We start from the raw sequence: 19,714 nt of genomic DNA, 5'->3' as shown, positions 1-19,714 counted from the left end.
TAGAGCTGTTTCTGCCCAAGAGCAGGGCAGGAAGAATTTTCCCCTTCAGTTGTAAGTAAAGGACATCTACTTTCTGTAGCACTTTCTTCAACACATAGGTTTGGGGTTTTTATCCCATTACTTGTGATTTAGCAATGCACTGTTGTATTCCAGAAGTGCAGCCCATGCCAGTATTTCCATTATAACCCATTCTCACAGGTTTATAACTCAGCACTAAAAATGTACTCTTCCAATTTGAAACTTGGCGTATAATGTCTCATCTCATCCTCAAAATGACAGTTTTTTCTTTCCCTTTGCCTTCCTCCCGATAAGAGGTTGCTTTTTTTGTTGTATTTTTRAATAGAAGATACTGTCCTTTCTGTTTTGATCAGGGAAAAGCCTGCCTGATTATTAAAATTGCTTTTCAWTGCTAAGAGAGGAGGACATTATAATAGAGGATGCATGTGAATAAGCGTTGTTGATGTTACAATATTTACAACAAGTATATGGTACAGAGAAATATCACCTTCCAAATGAAAACAGGGGAATGTTTATCAAAATGATTGAAAAGGGTTTTTTTTTAATGGCGATTTTTTTCCTAGCTGCTGATTTTACCCTTAAAATAGTCTTCTCAAAGGTAAATAAGTTTTAGCTGCTGCACTCTCCTGATTTTCAGGCTGAACGAAGTAAAGGAAGACTTTACTGCATATAGGTCAAATAATGATCTTTTTCTCTTTTGTCATTTGATAAACACATTACAGAAGGAGTATAAATTCCAACTTTGGTGTTGAGATCAACTACCAGGTGTAGACTTGAAGTTAGCACAGTGCTGTGAATCCACAGCTGCTGTGTAAGCAGCAAAGCACAGTGTTTCCAATAAACAGACAATTGTGGGAATGGGAAATTTATCAGTRAATGACAAACTAATATGAGGCTTGTATGATCCTTACATTCTACACTGTCAGGATCTGAACCTCTGATCCTGAGGCTTCTTCTGAAGCCTCACATTCCAGTTCAAGGTAGTGGAGGTGTTATGGGCATAAGAAAATCAGGATTTAAATCCAGTTTCTCCTTCTTTACCTGTCTCCTTAGAGCCAGCCATTTAGGAGTTGGAACTTACCCAGCTGCCTTTAAAAGAATTTTCCTAACCACTGTGAATGCAACCACCACTACAAACASGGCAGGAAGGCTTCGCTGTGATGCAGATTTACTTCCAGGCATTTCTTTTTCCATGTAGACACTTATATTTTATGTTTACCATAACCACTTTAATGGTACAATTAGYAGAAAGGGTATGTAAGAAGGAAATTTTACAGAGGGTGTTTATTAATAAATTGAGCTATTATTTTGTCGTATATAWAAAAACTATCAACATATATACAGCGTGTATTCTTATTATAGCTGTCTTTCTCTTAATTCCCAGCTGTTTCACTTCTTCAGTTGTCTGCAATATGTTMATATATCATCAAAAGCAGAGATTGTGTTTCCTAATAAGAAGTTCAGTTCCTTCATTTGAATTCTAAAATCAGTAATGAGGTCAAAGAATATTTTGTATCCRTTGGCAGAAGCAGTGGCTCTCGGATATGAAGTGAAATATCTGTATGTGGATCTGAATCTTTTGAGGGCATAAAATCAGACTGCTCAGCACTTTCTCCCATCAGCTTTAGTCCAGACCATCACTGCCTAAACTGAGCTTCTGCAGTGTAAAATGAATGCAGCACTGTGGGATTCAGACCTTCATTTTTTTTGCAGGAAATGTCACAAGTTCAACAATACTTCCAGGTGGAAGTATCAGATGTGCCAGTGCACTCAGTAGTTTTGTAAAGTCACAAGAATTGCTTTACTTCATCACAGTTGCTTCCTGTAAAAGGGTGCTGGATTTGTTTTCGGAATACACAAAAAAAGAGCTGATACTGAGAATCCCTGAAGTGCTCAAGTCACTGTTTATTGAAAACACCTTCCACACCGGGGGGATCAGTATTGCTCTTGCAGAAAAGCACAAAGTGCCCAGCCCAGACATGTTCACTTGAGGAATGGAAATATTAAACACCTTCTGCTGCTGGACAGAGTGCACACTGCTCTTCCATTTTGTATCATGTCACCTGAAATGCTTCTTGTTTAAGTCAGTGAGTTTTTTTGCACCGTTGTAGAGGAGATTCCCTGGCAGCCATGAAATGTATTAAGATAATATTTGTATTTTTATCGTAAGAGTTGGGGAAATTGYAAGAATCCTTAAGGATAAAATACTCCTGTTGTGTATTTTCCTAAAGCTGAGGCATATCATAGATTATTTGTTAATGTGCAGTGGTATCATGGTAATTATTAACTGTCATATTTCATTTCTTCTCATGAGCATCCAGCACCATTTTTAAGGGGCCACAGAAGATAACATGTTCTCTGCAGCTGATGGCACTCATCATTGTAATTACTAAGTACCCTTAGTTGACTGTTTGAAATTTTGCCGTAAATTCAARTGAGGATGTGAATGTTATTGGAAAACATGCAGTTACACTTGGAGTTTATTTGCTAATCATKTGCAAATCACTGTCAAAATTACAGGATTATGACAACTGATGCAAATTTCTCTAAGTGCTTTGTGCTGCTGTGTATATAAATTGTACAGGGAATAAATGTTCTGTTTGTTCATAGGCACAGAAGAAGCGAAAATCCAATGAATCTGTAGATACAGAGCTCTGTCTTAATGAGGTGAGTGTGGATCTTGGATGTTTCACAACACAGGTGCCTTCCCATAAAAAAAACTGTTCCAAGTCTGTCAAGATTATCATGGGCTACYTCACAGTTGTCAGTTTTGTTATGTTTGGGTATCATCATGTATTAAAGAATGATCTCATGTAGAAGTTCAGAGCTGGGCTCAAAGTGTCCTCTGCTGATTCTGTATTTCAGKAGCTGTATGGTACATGTTTGGGCAGATCTCAAAGTAAACACCATTGCACCCTGCAAGGATACTTATTTAATAATCTGAATCCCTGGTTAAATTTCATTTATTGTTATCCAGAAGTAACTTGTCACACAAAGTTGTTCTGTTGACTGCCCAGAAGGTGCAGTTTCTCTGGGTGTCCTCCTTTTGGTGTTACAAAATAAACTGGCATCATAAACACATATCCCTAAAAAAAAAAACCCACACTTTTTACACATGGAAGCATTCCTAAAGTAAGAATTTTTTAATACTTTCTTCTCTTTTTTGAAGTGTGCAGTACTGATATCAACTAATTTCAAAGTATTGTCACTTTGACATCTGTTTTAATGCATTTTTTATCTTCCTATTTATGMGATTCATTATAGGTACCAGTTGAGGGAGGACATGAGCAAACAAAAAGTGAATTTTGTGATGTAAAAACTTAGAAGTTTTGCAAGGTAAATGTGWGATGGTGACCAAGGAAGGTGTTGTGTCTTGCAGAACGCTCTGGGGAAGGACAACACAGCGGGAGTCTCCACCAGTCACATATCTGCGGAGAATTCCCTGGCTCTTCCCACCAGCTTCTATCTAAGCACACAGCTCACCCTGATGACACTTGCACTCTCACTCTCTTTGTCCCTGAGCTCATCAGTCGTCTTGTAGCTGCATTACAAAAGGACGTGTTAAAAAAAAAAAAAAAAGGAAAAAAAAAATTGAAAAAAAAAAAAATCTGTTTGCTGTCCTCTGTTGTTTATCTGGAATTCCAGGTCTGGGAGCTAAGCTGAGGCACTCCTGCTAGAACAGTCTCAGTCAGCTGGAATTTTATTTTTTTTTTCTTTCTAAAAAAAGCTTCTTGTGATATTTAGAGGCTTTGTGAAATACTTGGTGCAGTGCTACATTCCAAACCCAAAAGGCTTTTGGGCATGCAGTGTTTTAAAGAGACAGTGTGTAAATTTGCCTGTAAAGCGACCTGGTTGGATTATTTTAATAATTATTATTTYAATTCTGGCTTTTACCTGAGAAAGAAGATGATGGTTTTCTTAAGATCTTGTTTATTTCATTGAATGGTTTTGGTTTTCAAATTGATTGAACTTCAGACTATCAAGGATGCCAGGCTTTTGTCTAATGGTGAATGTTCTCCCAGAGAGTGGACTTTATAAAACCTCTTCATTTGATAAATCGCTACTGATGTTAAACTCTTTCAGTGTGTTAGCATTTTCCTCTTTAAATGTTTACGTACTGTAAGTGATTCTGCGTTCCCTGCTGAGAAGCCATTATAATTCACATACAGGTATTATGTCTGTCTTTCAGTTAAATTCTCATAAAAATAGAAAGTGTGGCGTAGAACCTTCTAACAGTACATTTATCTTTTAATTATAATCATCTAGCCTTAACAAGAGTGAAGATTCTTTAAATTAGCAAGAAGCAGCCATTGTGAAAGCTTGATAAAGATACATTTCTTTAAATATGAGGAACAAATTTTGCTACAGGGTTTCAGCTGTACAGTCTATGGTCTTCTATGCTTCCATTGTGATAATATAGTCCAGTTATTATACTCTTTGTTTAATAAAAAAAATGACGTACRATTTATTTGCTCTACTAAAACATCATCATCTGTTTATACATACCTGATAATGTCAGATCAAAAAGCTACAGGAACTTCATGCCTTACTTCTCTTATCAAAACATTGTAGAGGGACAGGAGGTCGTAGGATATCATTTAAACTGTGTTTTATTTCTTCGAGCTGCTAAAATCAACACAGAAGGATGGTTGGTCCAAGGCAGCATCGTGCACATGTTCCCATGTGACAGGCTTTCCTCACCTGGTAGTTCCTACYGCAGACCTTGGCATTGCTGACATGATGAACTGTTTGCACAACCAGCTCCACARATTAATTTAATGGTTTGGATGGCAGTATTACCACTATACATGATTTAATCGCTTGGTTCTCACTTGGTGACATTGGCAGCATGTGCTGGCTCACGATGATTTTCCTGCTGTATCTAGAAAGAATTCTTTAAAGCTTTAAATGTCATCAGATAGGCAGCATTTCTCCTAAGGGCTGTCCTTATACCTTACTGTGATGGCTTGTTGACTGTTACAAGCAGTTAYGTCTAAGTGATCAGCAGTAATCAGGTTTTGTTCCTGCTGGAAGTGGGAGATAACTTGTGCAAGCSAGGAGTTCATCATGTTGGATGTTGGGATTCACTTTCAGACTCACACAATCACGCCCTGTCCTGCTCTGAAATGTCCAGATCGGTTATTTGCAATACAACCATAAAGTACAAATTTCTGTTTTATAAACTGCACCGAGGTTTGAGGGTGTGCAAAGTACGCATCTTGCTAAGAGATTATTGAACCTATTGACAAGTTCATCTTTTGAGATGTTTCTTGGCTGWTAATAAACACTTTCATAAATTCTGAAGTTCATTTATGTGCTCTTGATTAAGGTCACGTCATGTAGGTTTCAAAGCAATTTGTATGTGATAGAATTCTACAATACTCAGTGCCACCGAACATAACAAATTAGACAATATTACTCTTTAATTCYGTGTTGATAAGAAACTGCAAATTACTTTCAAAGGCAGCAGAGCTGCTTTCAGAGAAGAGATATATAGACCGTCATTACCAGCAAAGCCCATGTGGTTCCTGTTGCTCTTCTTGTAGGAGATAATCAAATTATTGAGAACTAGTGGTAGCAGAAAAAAGATTATGAGATTCATGATTTAAAAAATGAATCCAATTCTTTTATGTCAAAAGGAGTTGATAGTAATCTATTGAAATGCTAATGAACATAGCATTATAATTCAGAAGTCTGACATTATCCAATTAAAARTATTTTCAAAACAAATTCACAAACATTATGATTATTAACTCCACCTTTGATCCACAAAGCTTTCTTTAAAATWTCATTTGTATTCAGCACATAAAACATTTTAGGCAGTATCAGGAATTTTAATAATCTCTCAGTATACTATATACTTTTTGAAGATTTTTTRATGTTTGGTTTGGTTACAGTATCTCTGTTACATTTAATAGCAGTTATTAGAGCTCTGACTGTCTGATCCAGAATAAAAACTATCGATCACTTATACTGTAAATAACAACCTAATTAGCTCCTGATTACAAAAGAATCTGCTAGTTATCTGAATCAATGAGAGTTACCTTTGGAAATAAAATTCATATATAATAGAGGAGAAAATGGTGGTTTTTACAGTAGCATGTTACCAAAAAAAAAGCTCAACAGACCACTCAAGGTTTTGTCCTGTAAATTAAAAGTATAATGAAGTCTTAATTAAAATAAATTGCTTATTAAACAGACAAAAAAGGAAAAAATATCCATAGTAGTCTGACACTTGAAAGGCATCACCACGCAAATATTGGAGGGGTTTTTGAAGTTGAATGTGGTGTGGGTGGTGTCAGTTTAGCATTGTGGCCTTGTCAGTGCAGTCATTTGCTACAGTRCTGAAGTACACAATTTGWTTAATTTTTTTCCCCTTTCAGTCACTAAAATCTCATGTGTTAAGTGCTTAATGAACAAGCTTAGGGTGGGCTTTACAAAGTTCTTTAAAAGATTAGTTTTATCCATATAACAGTAATGTAAGGATTGTCCAAATAAAGATGTACACAGAGATGATCCAGTTGTAAATCTAACCAGTTCATTTGTGTGTMAATTGGATCAGGGTCACCATAAACATATCCAAATAATCTTTTGCATTTATAGTACAGGAACAGACACTGTCATTATTATTATTATTAGCATGGTTATGTTTCTTTTTAAAAGTAGTGCACACAAAGTCATTCCCACTGTGTCAGTAGGAAAAATTAGGAGGAACTGGAATTTTTAATCATTTCAAAGTATGCATAGACAAATTCTGTCTGGAGACCTATTCCCAGGATTTTTGCCTTTTTTTTTTTTTCCCCCTAATGAAATTACATCCCTCTAAGGCCCAACCTTTTGAATATGAGTCTGTTCACAATTTGTTGCAGTTCGAATCAGTAGACTGAAAACATAAAAGTACCTGCTTTGGCTAAGCCTGTGCAATTAGSCAAGTCATGATGAAAACAGAGCAGGAATCACCTTGAAATATCAATTTAATTAAAATTTGCGATTGTTGGCTAATCACTATGATATTTCCATGGAGTAAAGATGGTGAGAAACCAGTGAAGGAGAAAAGCAAAACTCTGAACAGCTCCCTGAAGGGACGTAAATCTTACATTTATCAAGTGATAGGAGTATCTCATCCTTAGCTTCTGATAAAAGAGTTGTTGGATTCTGCTGCAACAGCAGCTCCTCCAGAACAAGCAGGAAAAGATGGAAGCACAAGCAGTTCTTCATACAACAATTAGAACTTCCTTTCATCAAATGCAATTCTTTGTCTTCAATACCAAGGTGGATCTACCTCACTGAAAAATATTTGTTCACTGACATYCTTTCTTTCTGCATTAAACTGTTCTGCATTCTGCATGTTCTGCATTAAAACTGTTCCAGGCTGAAGAGGCCTCCAGGGTTGTTTTATGCCCATAAGGTTATTCAGATTGTACCTGATGTCCCTGACATCAAATAGAAATATATTTGGTTCTGATGAACTTGGCAGAGAAATTAATCCAGTGACTTGTTAAGTATTTCTCATCTTTAAATATTTGCTTTTTCTTAGCAGCCAGTTCCTCCTGTGACATTTCAATTATTGGCTATTTCAGCTTCTCTTTAACTTTGGAAGGTCATTTTGTCCAGCTCCACAGTATTCGACTTTATAGATTTGTTTCAGTKCTGGTTTTCTGGTTTTCTTTTTTAATTACAGCCTTCACTTTCGAGAGAAAAAGATGTGATCAGGAATACATCTCCACTGAACTAAGAACACTAACGGGGAGGAAATTGAAAGTTCCCACTTTATCTCTTTAGCACCGGTTTGACTTGAATAAGCTAAAATATTGTTATTCCCCAGATGGAATTTAAAATTTCGTTTGGTGCTGAATAGGATTGAAAACTTTAAAACTTTTTACAAGCTATTAGAAATATTTAAATACTTCAAATGTATTTTCCAGTTGGAATTTCAGTCAAATAGATAAAAKTCTCACTAAGTAGTAAATTCATTTAAGGGTAAGAATTCTCTTYGGGAAATTTTGATGGCTCTGTTCTTAAGGTAAAATCAGGGAGGATGGTGAATTCCCATTTTTATCTCAATATTATCTTGACTTTTATACATCCTTGCTTCATGTTCCCTTCCTATGTTTGCCTCCAGGCAATGTTTACGCTTAAAAGATTCATATTAGATATGGACATCTCAATAGTCAGAAGCCAACTCCTGCACCTCCTACAAGATATTCCATCCCTTTTTATCATTCATAAAAGAGTGAGCAACAAATTCAAGATGTGGCCTAAAAATTACCTGAATTTTAAAGGAGCACATGGTCAACAAATTTCTCAGTAGCATTTTTTGATCAGTACAGACTGTGGTATTCTAAATTGGTTCTGTCTGCACCACTCACAAGTCCTCTGAACACATTTAACCAGAACTAAACCAGTTTTTGTTCTTTTATCTTATTCAGGTGCCAATAGCTGTTGCCACGCATAAAATTAGAGCCTAATTGTTGCCTAGGTTCAAACACCCAAACCTTAGCCCCATTTCAGYTTGTAGTGATTCCAACATTATAATTCTTTTTAATCTGTTAGTAGAAGAATTTCCTAGAATCCAGAAGAAAACGATTCATAGATTCAAGGGCAATTTTCTTCAAATTCCTCCTTCCAAAATACAAAAAAAAATTTAACTTCTAACAAACTTCTGCCCTCCCAAGCCTTTGTCTGCTCCATCACTCAGGTCTGTCTGGCTGGGGTGAAGGTTTTTCCACACTAACAAACCTGTCAGAGCTGCATGCTGACAGAAAAGCTGTGCCAGGCTCACTGGTTGCAGCTCTTCAGCTGAGTGAGGAGCTGATTTTGGCCACTGCACTTGTCTTCAGGTCAAAGCTTGAATGCTGCAAAAGCTAAACCCCACAAATGTTCTAAACCACAGGGAGATGTAAACTCCTTCAAGCACGGAAGCCAGCAAATCTACTGAAACTCTGGAGCAATTTTCAAAATAAAATTAAAACCTCATGATCCTCTCATGGTGACGTTTATGGAATAGGATACGTATGACAGAAGGAAGCTGGAGAAACGGGAAAGCCTGAAAATGCAAAAATTACTGATTAGAGAACCACCAATTATTTTAGCAGGAGATGCTGCAGAAAGCACGCTGCTGAGAGATAGAACTGAGGATAAAACAGAGATCGTGGGTTTTTTTGAGTTTGTGGATTGGCCCATGGAAAGTGTTCCCYCTTTTGAGAAGTGAAGCAATTCTTTGGGGAGTATGCTGACCAAAATTCTGGGAGCACACGGTCTCTGACATCCCCAGACCTGCATGCTTTAAAGGGAGAAAAAGGCTTTAAGTGAAAGTTAAGACAGAAAGAATGTTTGTAAGGRTTATCAGAGGTGGAACAAAGCCTCACAGTGGATTGTATTCAGCAATTGGGAGTGCACGACCCTGGCTCAGCTGAGTGACACGTTGCTTAAAAAAGAAAACTTAAGTGGAGGTAAAAATGGAAAAAAAAAGAAAAAGTCATTATTTTTATATTGCTGCTTCTCTGGGAAGTTATGCATAAAATCAACCTCTTACCTCTTCCTGGAACCTTACATAGTTTCTGGATAAGGACAAAAAATAAATCCAGAATGCAGGCAACAGGAGAAACTGCTTCAAAGCATTCCAACATGTGGGCAACTTCACTGGTGGCAGTTATTAATCTCCATGTTCTCCACTCCCCCARAATTATTGCTGCTGAGTTTGCTCTGCCAGGGTTTGTGTGATGGTGTGTTTGGCATTGCCCAGTACTGAAATGATCAGCTGTGATTAGCACTGCTCAGGCTGGGAAGGTACATGTGTCTTTAGCCTGAGGCTGTGTTGAATTTTGCACTTTTTGTGTAAACTACAAATTGACAAGAGCTGCAGCAAAAAGGGAATAGCAGGGGAAGGCTSACATAAAATTAATTTTTCTTGCATCATGATGATAAAGGGATTAATTGAGGGTGAGCAGCAATGGTGAAGGTAAAGGTAATAGGTAGCATTTGGACCCAGGAAGACTGGCATTCACTGTGATCTGAGGATATYCAATGTTAGTATTTTCCTGCACTTTTTTTCACCTTTTTTCCTTTGTCTTTTTCCAAAACTGTCTAGTACATGCTTCCATTTTCTGGAGGAAATTCTTACACAAACACTTACCTTCTTGTGTAAATTCTGTGTTGTCTTACGGATTTCTGTACATCTCACTGCAGTTTATCATGTGTCAGGTCTTCAGTCGTAATGGCTGGTAATTTGTTGTAAAAAAAAAACAAAACTGAAACCACTATTCACTTGTTCCTGTTGATTTAGACATTGCTCTGAGGATGTTGCTCTTTGGACTGTCCACACTTTGGAAGTCAATCCAATCCATATGTTTTCTGTTAGAAAAAAAAAGCCCTGCGTTAGTATTGTACATATCCAGAAAACAAACCCTCCTCTCAATAAACATTATTCTCCTTTTTTATTAAAAAGCATGGTTTTTTGTGAGAACAATTTCCTGGTTGTTTTTCTTCTGTTTTGATTTATTTAAAAAAACAAACAAACAAACAAAAAAACAAAACAACAACAACAACAAAAAAAAGATAAAAAGGAAGCTTGACTGGCAAAAAGAAAGGAAAACAAGGTCGATCTCATTTTTCCCTGTTCTTTTGCAGTCTACCATGATCTAAGAAAATACAAAATAAAGCTTTTCCCTTTAAAATATCTGCTCMTTTGCTTGCTCCCTAGTCTTTTTGTTTAGTGAATGTGGCCTGCAAAATGACAATGAGCAGGCAGTATCAGATGGAAATGATGGGGAGACGGGCACGAGAGTGGCCAGCTGGCCCCATTCATGCTTGTTCACTCTCTGGCACGCACGGACGCCTCCACACCCATCCCACCCCTTCATCCTGCCGGGCCAGAAAGAGAGGGCTCGCTCCCATTTTCACACAATGGCAGCAAAAGAGCTGCAAAGGCTCTGAAGACAAAAGCGTGTGCGGGAGGATATTTTAGGAAATGCAGGGAGGAAAGGGGAAGTGGATAAACAAGATTTCGTGATGCCTTTCCTCCTGCTGGTGACTGRAAACCAGGAAAACGATTTCAGCATTTACTCATACTCAAACTGAGATTTAACAAATGAATATATTATGAGTGAAGAGCGATCACACTCACCCGTGGAAAATCTGCTGCACAGGGGGCCAGAGCCTCCCACCGTGTTAGGGCCAGACAGTTTCAATTGCTCAGAGAGAGAAGCAAGGTTTGGGAGCAGGGTGCGAGAAGGAAAGGTGGGAGAGGCACAGATGCACAGAATCCAAGGTCAAAGGACTGAAAACTCTTTTCCAGTTAAACCATCATCCCTCTTTGGCAGCTCCAGGAGGAGCTAGAGTTGCAGGGGTGATGCAAGCAGGAGATGTTCAGCTGTCCTGGCAYCGTTTGCTGCTCGGATGATCTGTGTTTCAGGAGGTGGGAGGGGAAGGCAGCACATTCTGTTTGGCAGCATCCAGCAGCTCAGCTTGGATTCCTGGGCCAGCTATTGAGGTTGCTTGGATTTAGGAGTCACTCTGCTGCTGTTAAGTCCTGTGCATAAAGCTGCAGGTCCTTCAGCTCCTGCAGTGCCGTATTCCAGCCATTTAACCATTTCTAAGATGTGCTTGGAGAATGTGGTGCACGAAAGCAATCAAAATATTTGCCAGTGTGACTTTCCTTCTACCTTTCCCTCCTTCTCTGTGCTGCCACAGCTCCAGCTCTGTGGAAGAGAAGGGTGGGGATGGAGGGACAGCAGTGAAAACTCCACTCACAAGATAAAGCTCCATCACAGACTCRCTGAGCAGCCTCTCCTGGGACAGACGAAACCAAGCTGTGTTTGACATCACTAAGCAGCCAACTGTGTGTGACCAGATGGATTCTTCAGTGTGCTTCATCTGTGGGTTTGATTTTTAGGTTTGGTTTTGTTGATTTAGGCGAGTTTTTGCTTTTAAGTGTTGCTGTTCACACATCGGCTGCCTTTGGCGATTTCCCCCTGGGCAGAGATGATGGCAGAAGGGCCACTTCTCCTGGACAAAGGCTGGGCAGGTTTGTACCAAGGGATGGCCTGGAAGGTGCACAGACGAGCAATTGCATCACACTGCCCTTCTTCCACAGGTGTAGGGTATGCTGTTAACAAAGAATTCCCCACAGCATCCATCTCTTGTCATGAAAGAGGGCACAGCATCCTCGTGAAGAAACTCAGTCCTCTCTCCACTGTCCTGGTGTTAAACAGTGCTCATCACACCAGGAGCTTGGCTGGCTTCCTTCAGGACTGTGTGCAAGGTCTGGTGGTATCCACATGAGTGGGGTTATCTGCTTTAAACAACATTTATGGAATAATTTCAGTTAAATGSGTTGAGTTGTGCAGAGACATTTTAAATGACATGCTGGTGAGCAGATGGAAGGTTTGGCATCTTCAAAGCAGGCWTGGACAAAGATGGACATGTTAGAGGGAGCAAGTTTGACACCTTCCCACTTGGAGTTTTGTTGGAGATGCATTTCCAGTGTGCCATTGAATCAGCAGAGTTCTGGGCTGCATAGGAAATGGCTTTTGAAAGGTGATCCTAAACCATTTTCCAAGCCTGCTCCTAGAGCTCTCCAAAACACTGCCCAAGCCATCAGCCTGCCCCGACACTTGCACTGCTCCTGTTGGCAGAAATCCCTGTCTCTGTTACTGTCTGCTTCATGCTGAGCTCTGGTTTATGTTCAGAGACAGAAGCATGATTTCCTGAAACAATTTTTTGGTAACAATAAACTCAATTGTTTTGGTGAAATGCATGTCTTTTTTGGCTCTGGATACAAATTACACTCCCTAATTCTGCATTGCCTGAATTTTTTATCTGTATTAATTACAATAAACTGCAGAGCAACAGCAAGGAAAAAGCCAAAGCAGAGAGTGAGAAATGTTGCTCCATAGCAATTGTGCAGAAGGTTTTTTGGATTGGCTGTTGTTGGCTTTTTTCCCCCCAAAGAGGATGCTGGAAAATCTTTTGCTCTGAGGTAGAAAGCATAGTTCCTAGGGTCTTTAATAAAAAGTACATTTATGTTTTGTAGCATTATAGAATAAAACCTTTTAGTCAATTGCTTTGGAAAGACCTGCAATTCAAGACTCTGAGTTGCTCTTGTATATATGTTTTAAAAAAAGAACAACATCTACCAATATTCTCAGTGAGGTTAACTAAACAGRTGGTATTTATCTCTAGGTTTGCAAGTGTGCACATCCCTCCTGYTTTCAAAAGAGAGATGTTAATGCAAAAAAATCTGAAAGAGAAGCAGTTGGAAAGTCTCCCACAAAGTACACACAGAGATAGATATAAAAGTATAAAAACAAAAATCTAAATATAAATCTGCATTTACCAATCCACTGCTGGCTTCTTTCTGGTTTGGAGAGGCTCAAAGGCAGCATTAACCTGGCTGTGCAGTTACATTTGCTTGTTTGTCAGAGGTCGGAATCTGGTGGATATAAATACAGTTTAGCTTTTATTTGTCTCCAAAACAGTATTTGTCAATAYTTCAGTGCTGTTTTGAGCAGATCAATGGCTGCACATAACTCACTGCCTGAGGGCTTTATTATTAAAACAAATGTAGGTAGGCTAAATATTGAGTGACATTATTAGAAAGGGATTGTCCTTCCCTCTGTGACTTTGACTGATGTCAAATGAACACCAAGCTCACCAACACGTAGCCAGATTTCTGCTCAAACTTGGAAGAAACTGTCCCTCCCTCTCTGCTTGCCATGGGAGTTGTTGAATAATCTAGATAACATTATTCAAACTGAGTTTTAGAGTGCTCATAACCTGAGTTAGAATCTAGAAAGAAGTTTGCCTTCCTGGGTGAAAGAAAGGCTGAGCCGTCTCCATTCAGCCTTTTCAGTGGGACAGGATTAGGACAATTTGTGAGAGAATCCATACCTTTCATTTTGAAATATTACACACAGGGCTGTGGCATTCTTAAGAATAAGTCAGTCCTGGTGGTCCTGCTTTCAAGTAATGTCTCATTTCAGGAAAAAAAAAAAAAAAAAAGAAAAAAGAGCACACATAAAAAAAATATTTACTGCTGAATTAGGAGTCATTTCCGTTTACAACCTGGTACCTGAGTTACCTCAGGGGTTGGGACCCTTGCACAGATGTTACAGTGCCACACTGATCTGGCCTGAGGTTGGCCAAAATACCTCCTGGTGCCCCCCAAATGCCACACTTGTGACAGCCCCAGTGGGCACCAGCAGCAGCCAGATGCCAAGCTGRGGCTGATGCTTTCCAGGCACACAGCTGGCATCAAAGACAGCCCTGCTGTCAGCTCTGGTGGTGCCCARGCCTCTGATGTGTGATGAGGCCACTGACTGGTCAGCTGGACTGCTGTTCTCCTGAAAAATATTTAACCTGAGCTTCTGAAAGGAATACTGCTGACCAAAAAAAAAAAAAAAAAAAAAAGAGAAATAGCTGTGTATAATGCTGCTTGGTTGCCAGCATAAAAAGTATTTCTCTGAGATCTCCTCCTGAAGTGACCACATACACATGTATATATGTAGATACATATATATATACACACATATATATATATATATATATGTGTATAGGTAACTTCCTTTTTTTAACCGACTTTTGTAATAAATGAGTCACTCTTGTTATCTGAAATGTAGCAGAGAGATTTTTCAAAATGCCACCGAGTACAGAAAAAAATTTTTTTCGCATGAAAAGCACAAAATTTGTGCAGTTGTGGGGTTTCTCTTTTGATTACAGGTTATCTACACTTGACAATAACTTAACTTTCAACACCCAGTGACATTAATTTCACTTGACTTCCTGTCTTAAGGTCAAAAACATTAATCAGCACTTCCATCATTAGCTCAGTTTCCTTTTCTATTAAGCGATTATGATCACTTACTATTAATGAGTCGTGAAGTTTTAATAAATTTKTGCTAGTGTGAAATTGCTAAACAGTAATTATGGCACATCCTGTATGGATGGTTTATTCCACAATGTACATTTTACTTAATGTTGGTTAGAAACATCTACGAAAAACAACAGAAAATAATTAACTAGTTACGGCTGAGGATGCAGAATGGCCTTTTTCACCACAGTTACAGTCAATAAAAAGACAAAGCAGGTCATTTTTTTTTGTCACTCCTGGAATTATTGTATTTCTGGACCTTGTGACTTCGCAGTTCTTTATATGAAATGACACTACCAAGGCTGCCTACTAAACAGGTGATGAAAGGAAATATCACATCTTTTAAGAGCTATTGTTTTAACTTGGGTTATATTTCTACTGTTCTGGCTTTGAAACAACAAGGTTAAAAAACAAAAGCCAGGCCCTCTCCGTTAATACAGAAGATAAATAACACAACAAACCCCATTTTCAAAAAATGATGTCTGAATACTGGCTTGGCTTTCCTGTGGCTTGGCATCACTCACAGACACATCCAAACAACCAAAGCCAGATGCTCGTTTGGAGCTTGGCTCAGGTTTTTATTGGTTAACTGACTTTTTTAAACACCCAACAACCAGGAGCTGGACTAATGGTGAACTGGAAGGTAGCTCTGAGCACAGGAYGAATCCACAGTGTATATTAAAGAAAACAAAGGAGGTTGCAGTGATAACAGTTGCTCTACTAACTTCTCCCTGTTTCCAATTTTCTGGTTTACTGATATCTGAGAAAGCTCTGTCTGGTAMAGTCACTGCACATGTACTCCCTTTTTGCACTGAACCATATTTTCTGGACCAACCAAATGGAGAAATAGGGTCAATTCAGGCACACTTGCTTTTCTGAGAACTATTTCTGTGGCACTGCACCCACCTCTCAGCAGTCATGTACTTAAAAACATAAGATTAAATCCTTTAAAATGTTTGCTTCTATATTTATAGTAACACACATAGAATGGAAGTGTTGCCACTTTTGAATGCACTGGGTGGGAAGCCATCTGGGTCAGTGCTGTCCTTTTCCAGAAAATCTTATCAAAGCTGGTGCTGAAAAATTGGAGATGTTTCCAAGAAGAGCCAAGAGGGTGATGCTAAGTGTCTGTGAAAAGCATGGCTAATAGGACATCCCTAACAGAGCAATCTCMTCACAAACCCACTGCCTATTGTCATGAACACTGGCTGTGGGAACCTAACAAGCAACAGAAATTAGAAAATAAATAGAAAGCTTTAACAAGGCTGGCTGGCTGGCAAAGCTAGAGCAGTTCAGCATGGAAAAGTGTCTTATTTTTAACAGAGGATGTAAGTAAACACAGGAACAAGTAAACAAGATTTGTACTGTGTTCTCCACCATTGAACAAAATCTTTAAAACCTGACAAGGTGTTTTTCCCAGAGAAAAGCTGTGCTCAAGGAACGATTCAGGGAAGTCCAACACCTTGCTCAGTGCCAGAAGACAGCCTCCTAAATATATTAAACCTATTTCTCCAGGATATGGTTCTGTAGCATTTGGGGTTTCTGCTTTGAGATGTTAAAATAGAATATTTGAGCTGTCATTGGAGATGGTTTGTATTCTAAAAGGCAAGAACAAGACCCTGTTCTAGTTAGTGCAAGCGTGGAAGAATTGCAGCAGATCTTGGCTGGCAGCACACATGGCTGTGTGGGAAGGCTGGCATGGTGCAGGTCTGCAAAATGTCTCATGCAGGTTGGCTCCTGGGCTGGAGAAGGAAAACACCAGCACGGTGCACTGAGAGATGCTGCTTCCACAAAGTTCTGTGCTGGCCCTGCAGAACCAGGTGGTATAACCACAGCTGTATTTCAGTTCAGATCTGGTGCTGGTCTGAAATGGACAGCCTTTGCTTTCCCTTATAAAAATGGTGGGTGCCCTGGATCAGTACAAAGGAATGTCTGGGATTAAACAGGGGAGTAAAAACAAACTAATGATCTTCCCAGCCTCCGGCAAAAGCTGTGGCACTGCAAACAGCAGCTCTGTCCAGAGCACACCATCGTGCTGGGGCAAGGTCAGAACGTTTTTGGTGTCTGAGTGACCATCTGTGTCTGCAGACACTGAGCACCATCTCCTTGGAGGGTTACACAGCAATATCACACCACACTGGAGGGACATTGCTCACCAGCAGTTACTGGGATCCTTGCCTGTATGACTTGTACTGATCTGAGGAAGATTATTAAAGCATTAATTCATACCTCTTGTCTTCATCCTCCTGGCCTGACTCTCACAATGTTCATTACTAGGTAATGTGCAGTTATAACATCTTAGTTTTACAACTCTCTGAGGATGCTTTGGGTCAAAAATGAGCTTGAGATTCCAGGGCACAAGAGAAATATAATTTTTATCTGAAGAAACAACATAGTGCAGAGAGAATTATGACCAGCAAAAGTCATCACAGCCAAGTATCTACTGAAAGCAATTTTACTTTAATTGCACCTGAAACTGACAATTCCTGAATATGGAGAAAGGACAGTAATTGCTTWGCAGGGATTTGCARGCAGCCACTGAATGGTGCCTCRRATATGGGYACTGTGTGGGATTACTGGGAAAGCCCAGCCACGCATAAAAGTGAACTTAAAACACTTAGTGACTCCTATAATCAAATTAGTGGTATAATCATTAACCAATCTCAAGGATGAGCAGCTGATTGGGTCATTAGCATCTGTCCCTCATTTATCCAGGGGCCAGGACTCCTTGGTGAGAGTGACCAGGGCTGTCACGGGTCCTGTGCTCCACAGCTGAGCTGCGTGGCACAAATTCCTGTTTGTGGGGCCAGGCTCTGGAAATGCCCCTGCACAACTGGGCAGCCAAAGCAGCTGTGAGCCTTGGATCCATTGCACACTGACATTTTCTGCACTGTCAAGAGCTGAGCCCTAAGCTTCTTCAAAACCCACCCTCAGCACCTCAGGACTGCTGGAGATGGAGGCTCAATTCAGTTTTCAGAGCTGCTCGTGGCTAAAAAAAGGCTCAAAACACTAAAACTGAGCTTGGAAACTTAAAGCAGCAAGGATGGGGATGAGTCTTGGCACACAAATCTTTTAAAGGATGAGCACAAACCTCTTGGGTGCAAGGGGCAGGCCACAGGACTGCTTTTTATCCATATGTAAAAGGAGGTGATAAACACYACGGGCCTTTAATTGAAAGTTGTCACCGGCCATATGGTGACATCTGGCTGGGGGTGAGATTATTCGACCAAGCAAGTGGTGCTAAGGCAAAGTCARAGCTTGTTTCAAAGCTCATTCCTCACATTTGACAAGGGTTTGTGTTGCCAGCTTCATTGTTTCCTCTCTGCACCTTCATTTCTTTGTCCTATTTTCATGGCTTTGTACTCAATTACTGGAAGGCACAGTATCTCTAGCTTTAAAATAACAGTATAGAAATGCTGTAAATTCACATTTCAGAACAGATTTCAGGTTATAATATTCCCTRCACTTGCTCAGAGGAAAAGCTCTATATTTTAATCCCCTTCAGTTTTGAAACACTTTCAGTCCATTAGAGCCACGTAAATACAAAGCACAAAACAATAACAGGCTACAAATCAATACATTTGCACAGCCAGCTCTAAATAAATATGATCCAATTGCTGACTTGAAAAACTGAGAACAGTCCAAAGTTTCCAGAAATGCTGGTGGTGAAATAACATTCAGCTGCAAACAGGAAACCCTGACCCTCTTGTTGGGTGCTGCACTCAGTCCAAGGTGTAAGAAGRTATTTACCAACAAGGAAGGACAGTMTAATGATAAAATAATGGAACARTTAAAATACATCCCATTGGGAAGTGTGTTCAGCATTCCTGTGGACAGGCTGCTGATAAAGTGGGTTGCTAAATGGAATGAGACAAGTTCATCTCAAATATTCAGCAGTGATCTCTCGTGAAGCAGGCATTAGGCCTGGCAGGAAATTTATAAATAATACACAATAAAATCACAGTCTTCAGCTTGGAAATTGGTGCAAAGCATCCAGACAAAATCATACTCACTGTAATCACACACAATTGGTATCACTATGAGGAAACCTCAGAAATCCCGTAGGAAGGGACAAACCAGAGAGGATGGAAATCTCTGTTCCTTTTGCCTTGTRCATCTCCCATGTTTCAGCTCTGCAGATGGTTTTGTGACAAACAGCAGAGGATACTCCAAAAGATCGTATTTCAAACACCTGAGGAGAAAACAAACACCCAATAAACAAAACAAAACAAAACACAAAATAAAACAAAAAAAAAAAAGCCAAAAACCAACCCAAGAAAAGAAGAGTGCTATGTTCAATTTCTAATTATAAGCAATAAAAGTCCATTGGATTCAAAAATATCAATCTGAGGCATCAGATCTCTCCCTAGTGCAGCTGACTGTATTGGACACTTCTTGCCGTAAAAAAAAAAAACCAACCAAAATAAAATATAATAATATAAAATGTTTTATACAATAGTTCCTCAAGGTGAAAATGTTGGACTGCTCTATGCATATTTATGCATGCACCTTTACACTTGATGGATTCTGGCCCCACTGTTTCCTAAATGAAATATTTAGATTTTCACTGGAAAAAAACCCTTATAAGTGACCTTAGAGATACAGTTATTTTCAGCAAAATAAAGAAAAGCCCCTGTAACTTTTTAATCTAGATGATTCTCATTTACAGTATTCATAAGAGCTCATTAGTGCTAAGGCACACATCTTTGTGTGCTTACCCAGCTGCCTTGAAAGGCAGGAAAATGCTGTTAAATCCATTTTATGGATGAGAACATAAAGATTCAAGCAGTCTAAATAGGGATTAAATTGAAGTTGGGAGCCAGCCTC

General features: G+C 39.3%; 1 protein-coding gene across 2 annotated transcripts in view; it reads left to right on the top strand.

Moving 5' to 3' along the window:
- The window catches only part of GFRA1 (GDNF family receptor alpha 1), a 130,933-nt gene extending 124,403 nt beyond the window's left edge, over positions 1-6,530 (top strand). For both annotated transcript variants that reach the window (XM_057370292.1, XM_057370291.1), the window contains exons 8-9: positions 2,629-2,685; positions 3,398-6,530. In XM_057370292.1, the coding sequence (XP_057226275.1) occupies positions 2,629-2,685; positions 3,398-3,559 (219 nt within the window). In that variant the 3' untranslated portion in view covers positions 3,560-6,530. The remainder of the gene's footprint in view (positions 1-2,628; positions 2,686-3,397) is intronic.
- Positions 6,531-19,714: the final 13,184 nt, after the last annotated feature.

Source organism: Malurus melanocephalus, unplaced genomic scaffold, assembly GCF_030028575.1.
Source record: "Malurus melanocephalus ecotype Western Australia unplaced genomic scaffold, MMel_1.1 scaffold_122, whole genome shotgun sequence".
NCBI lineage: Eukaryota > Metazoa > Chordata > Aves > Passeriformes > Maluridae > Malurus > Malurus melanocephalus.
Note: the sequence above shows the minus strand (reverse complement) of the source record. Positions and strands in the feature narration are given on the sequence as shown.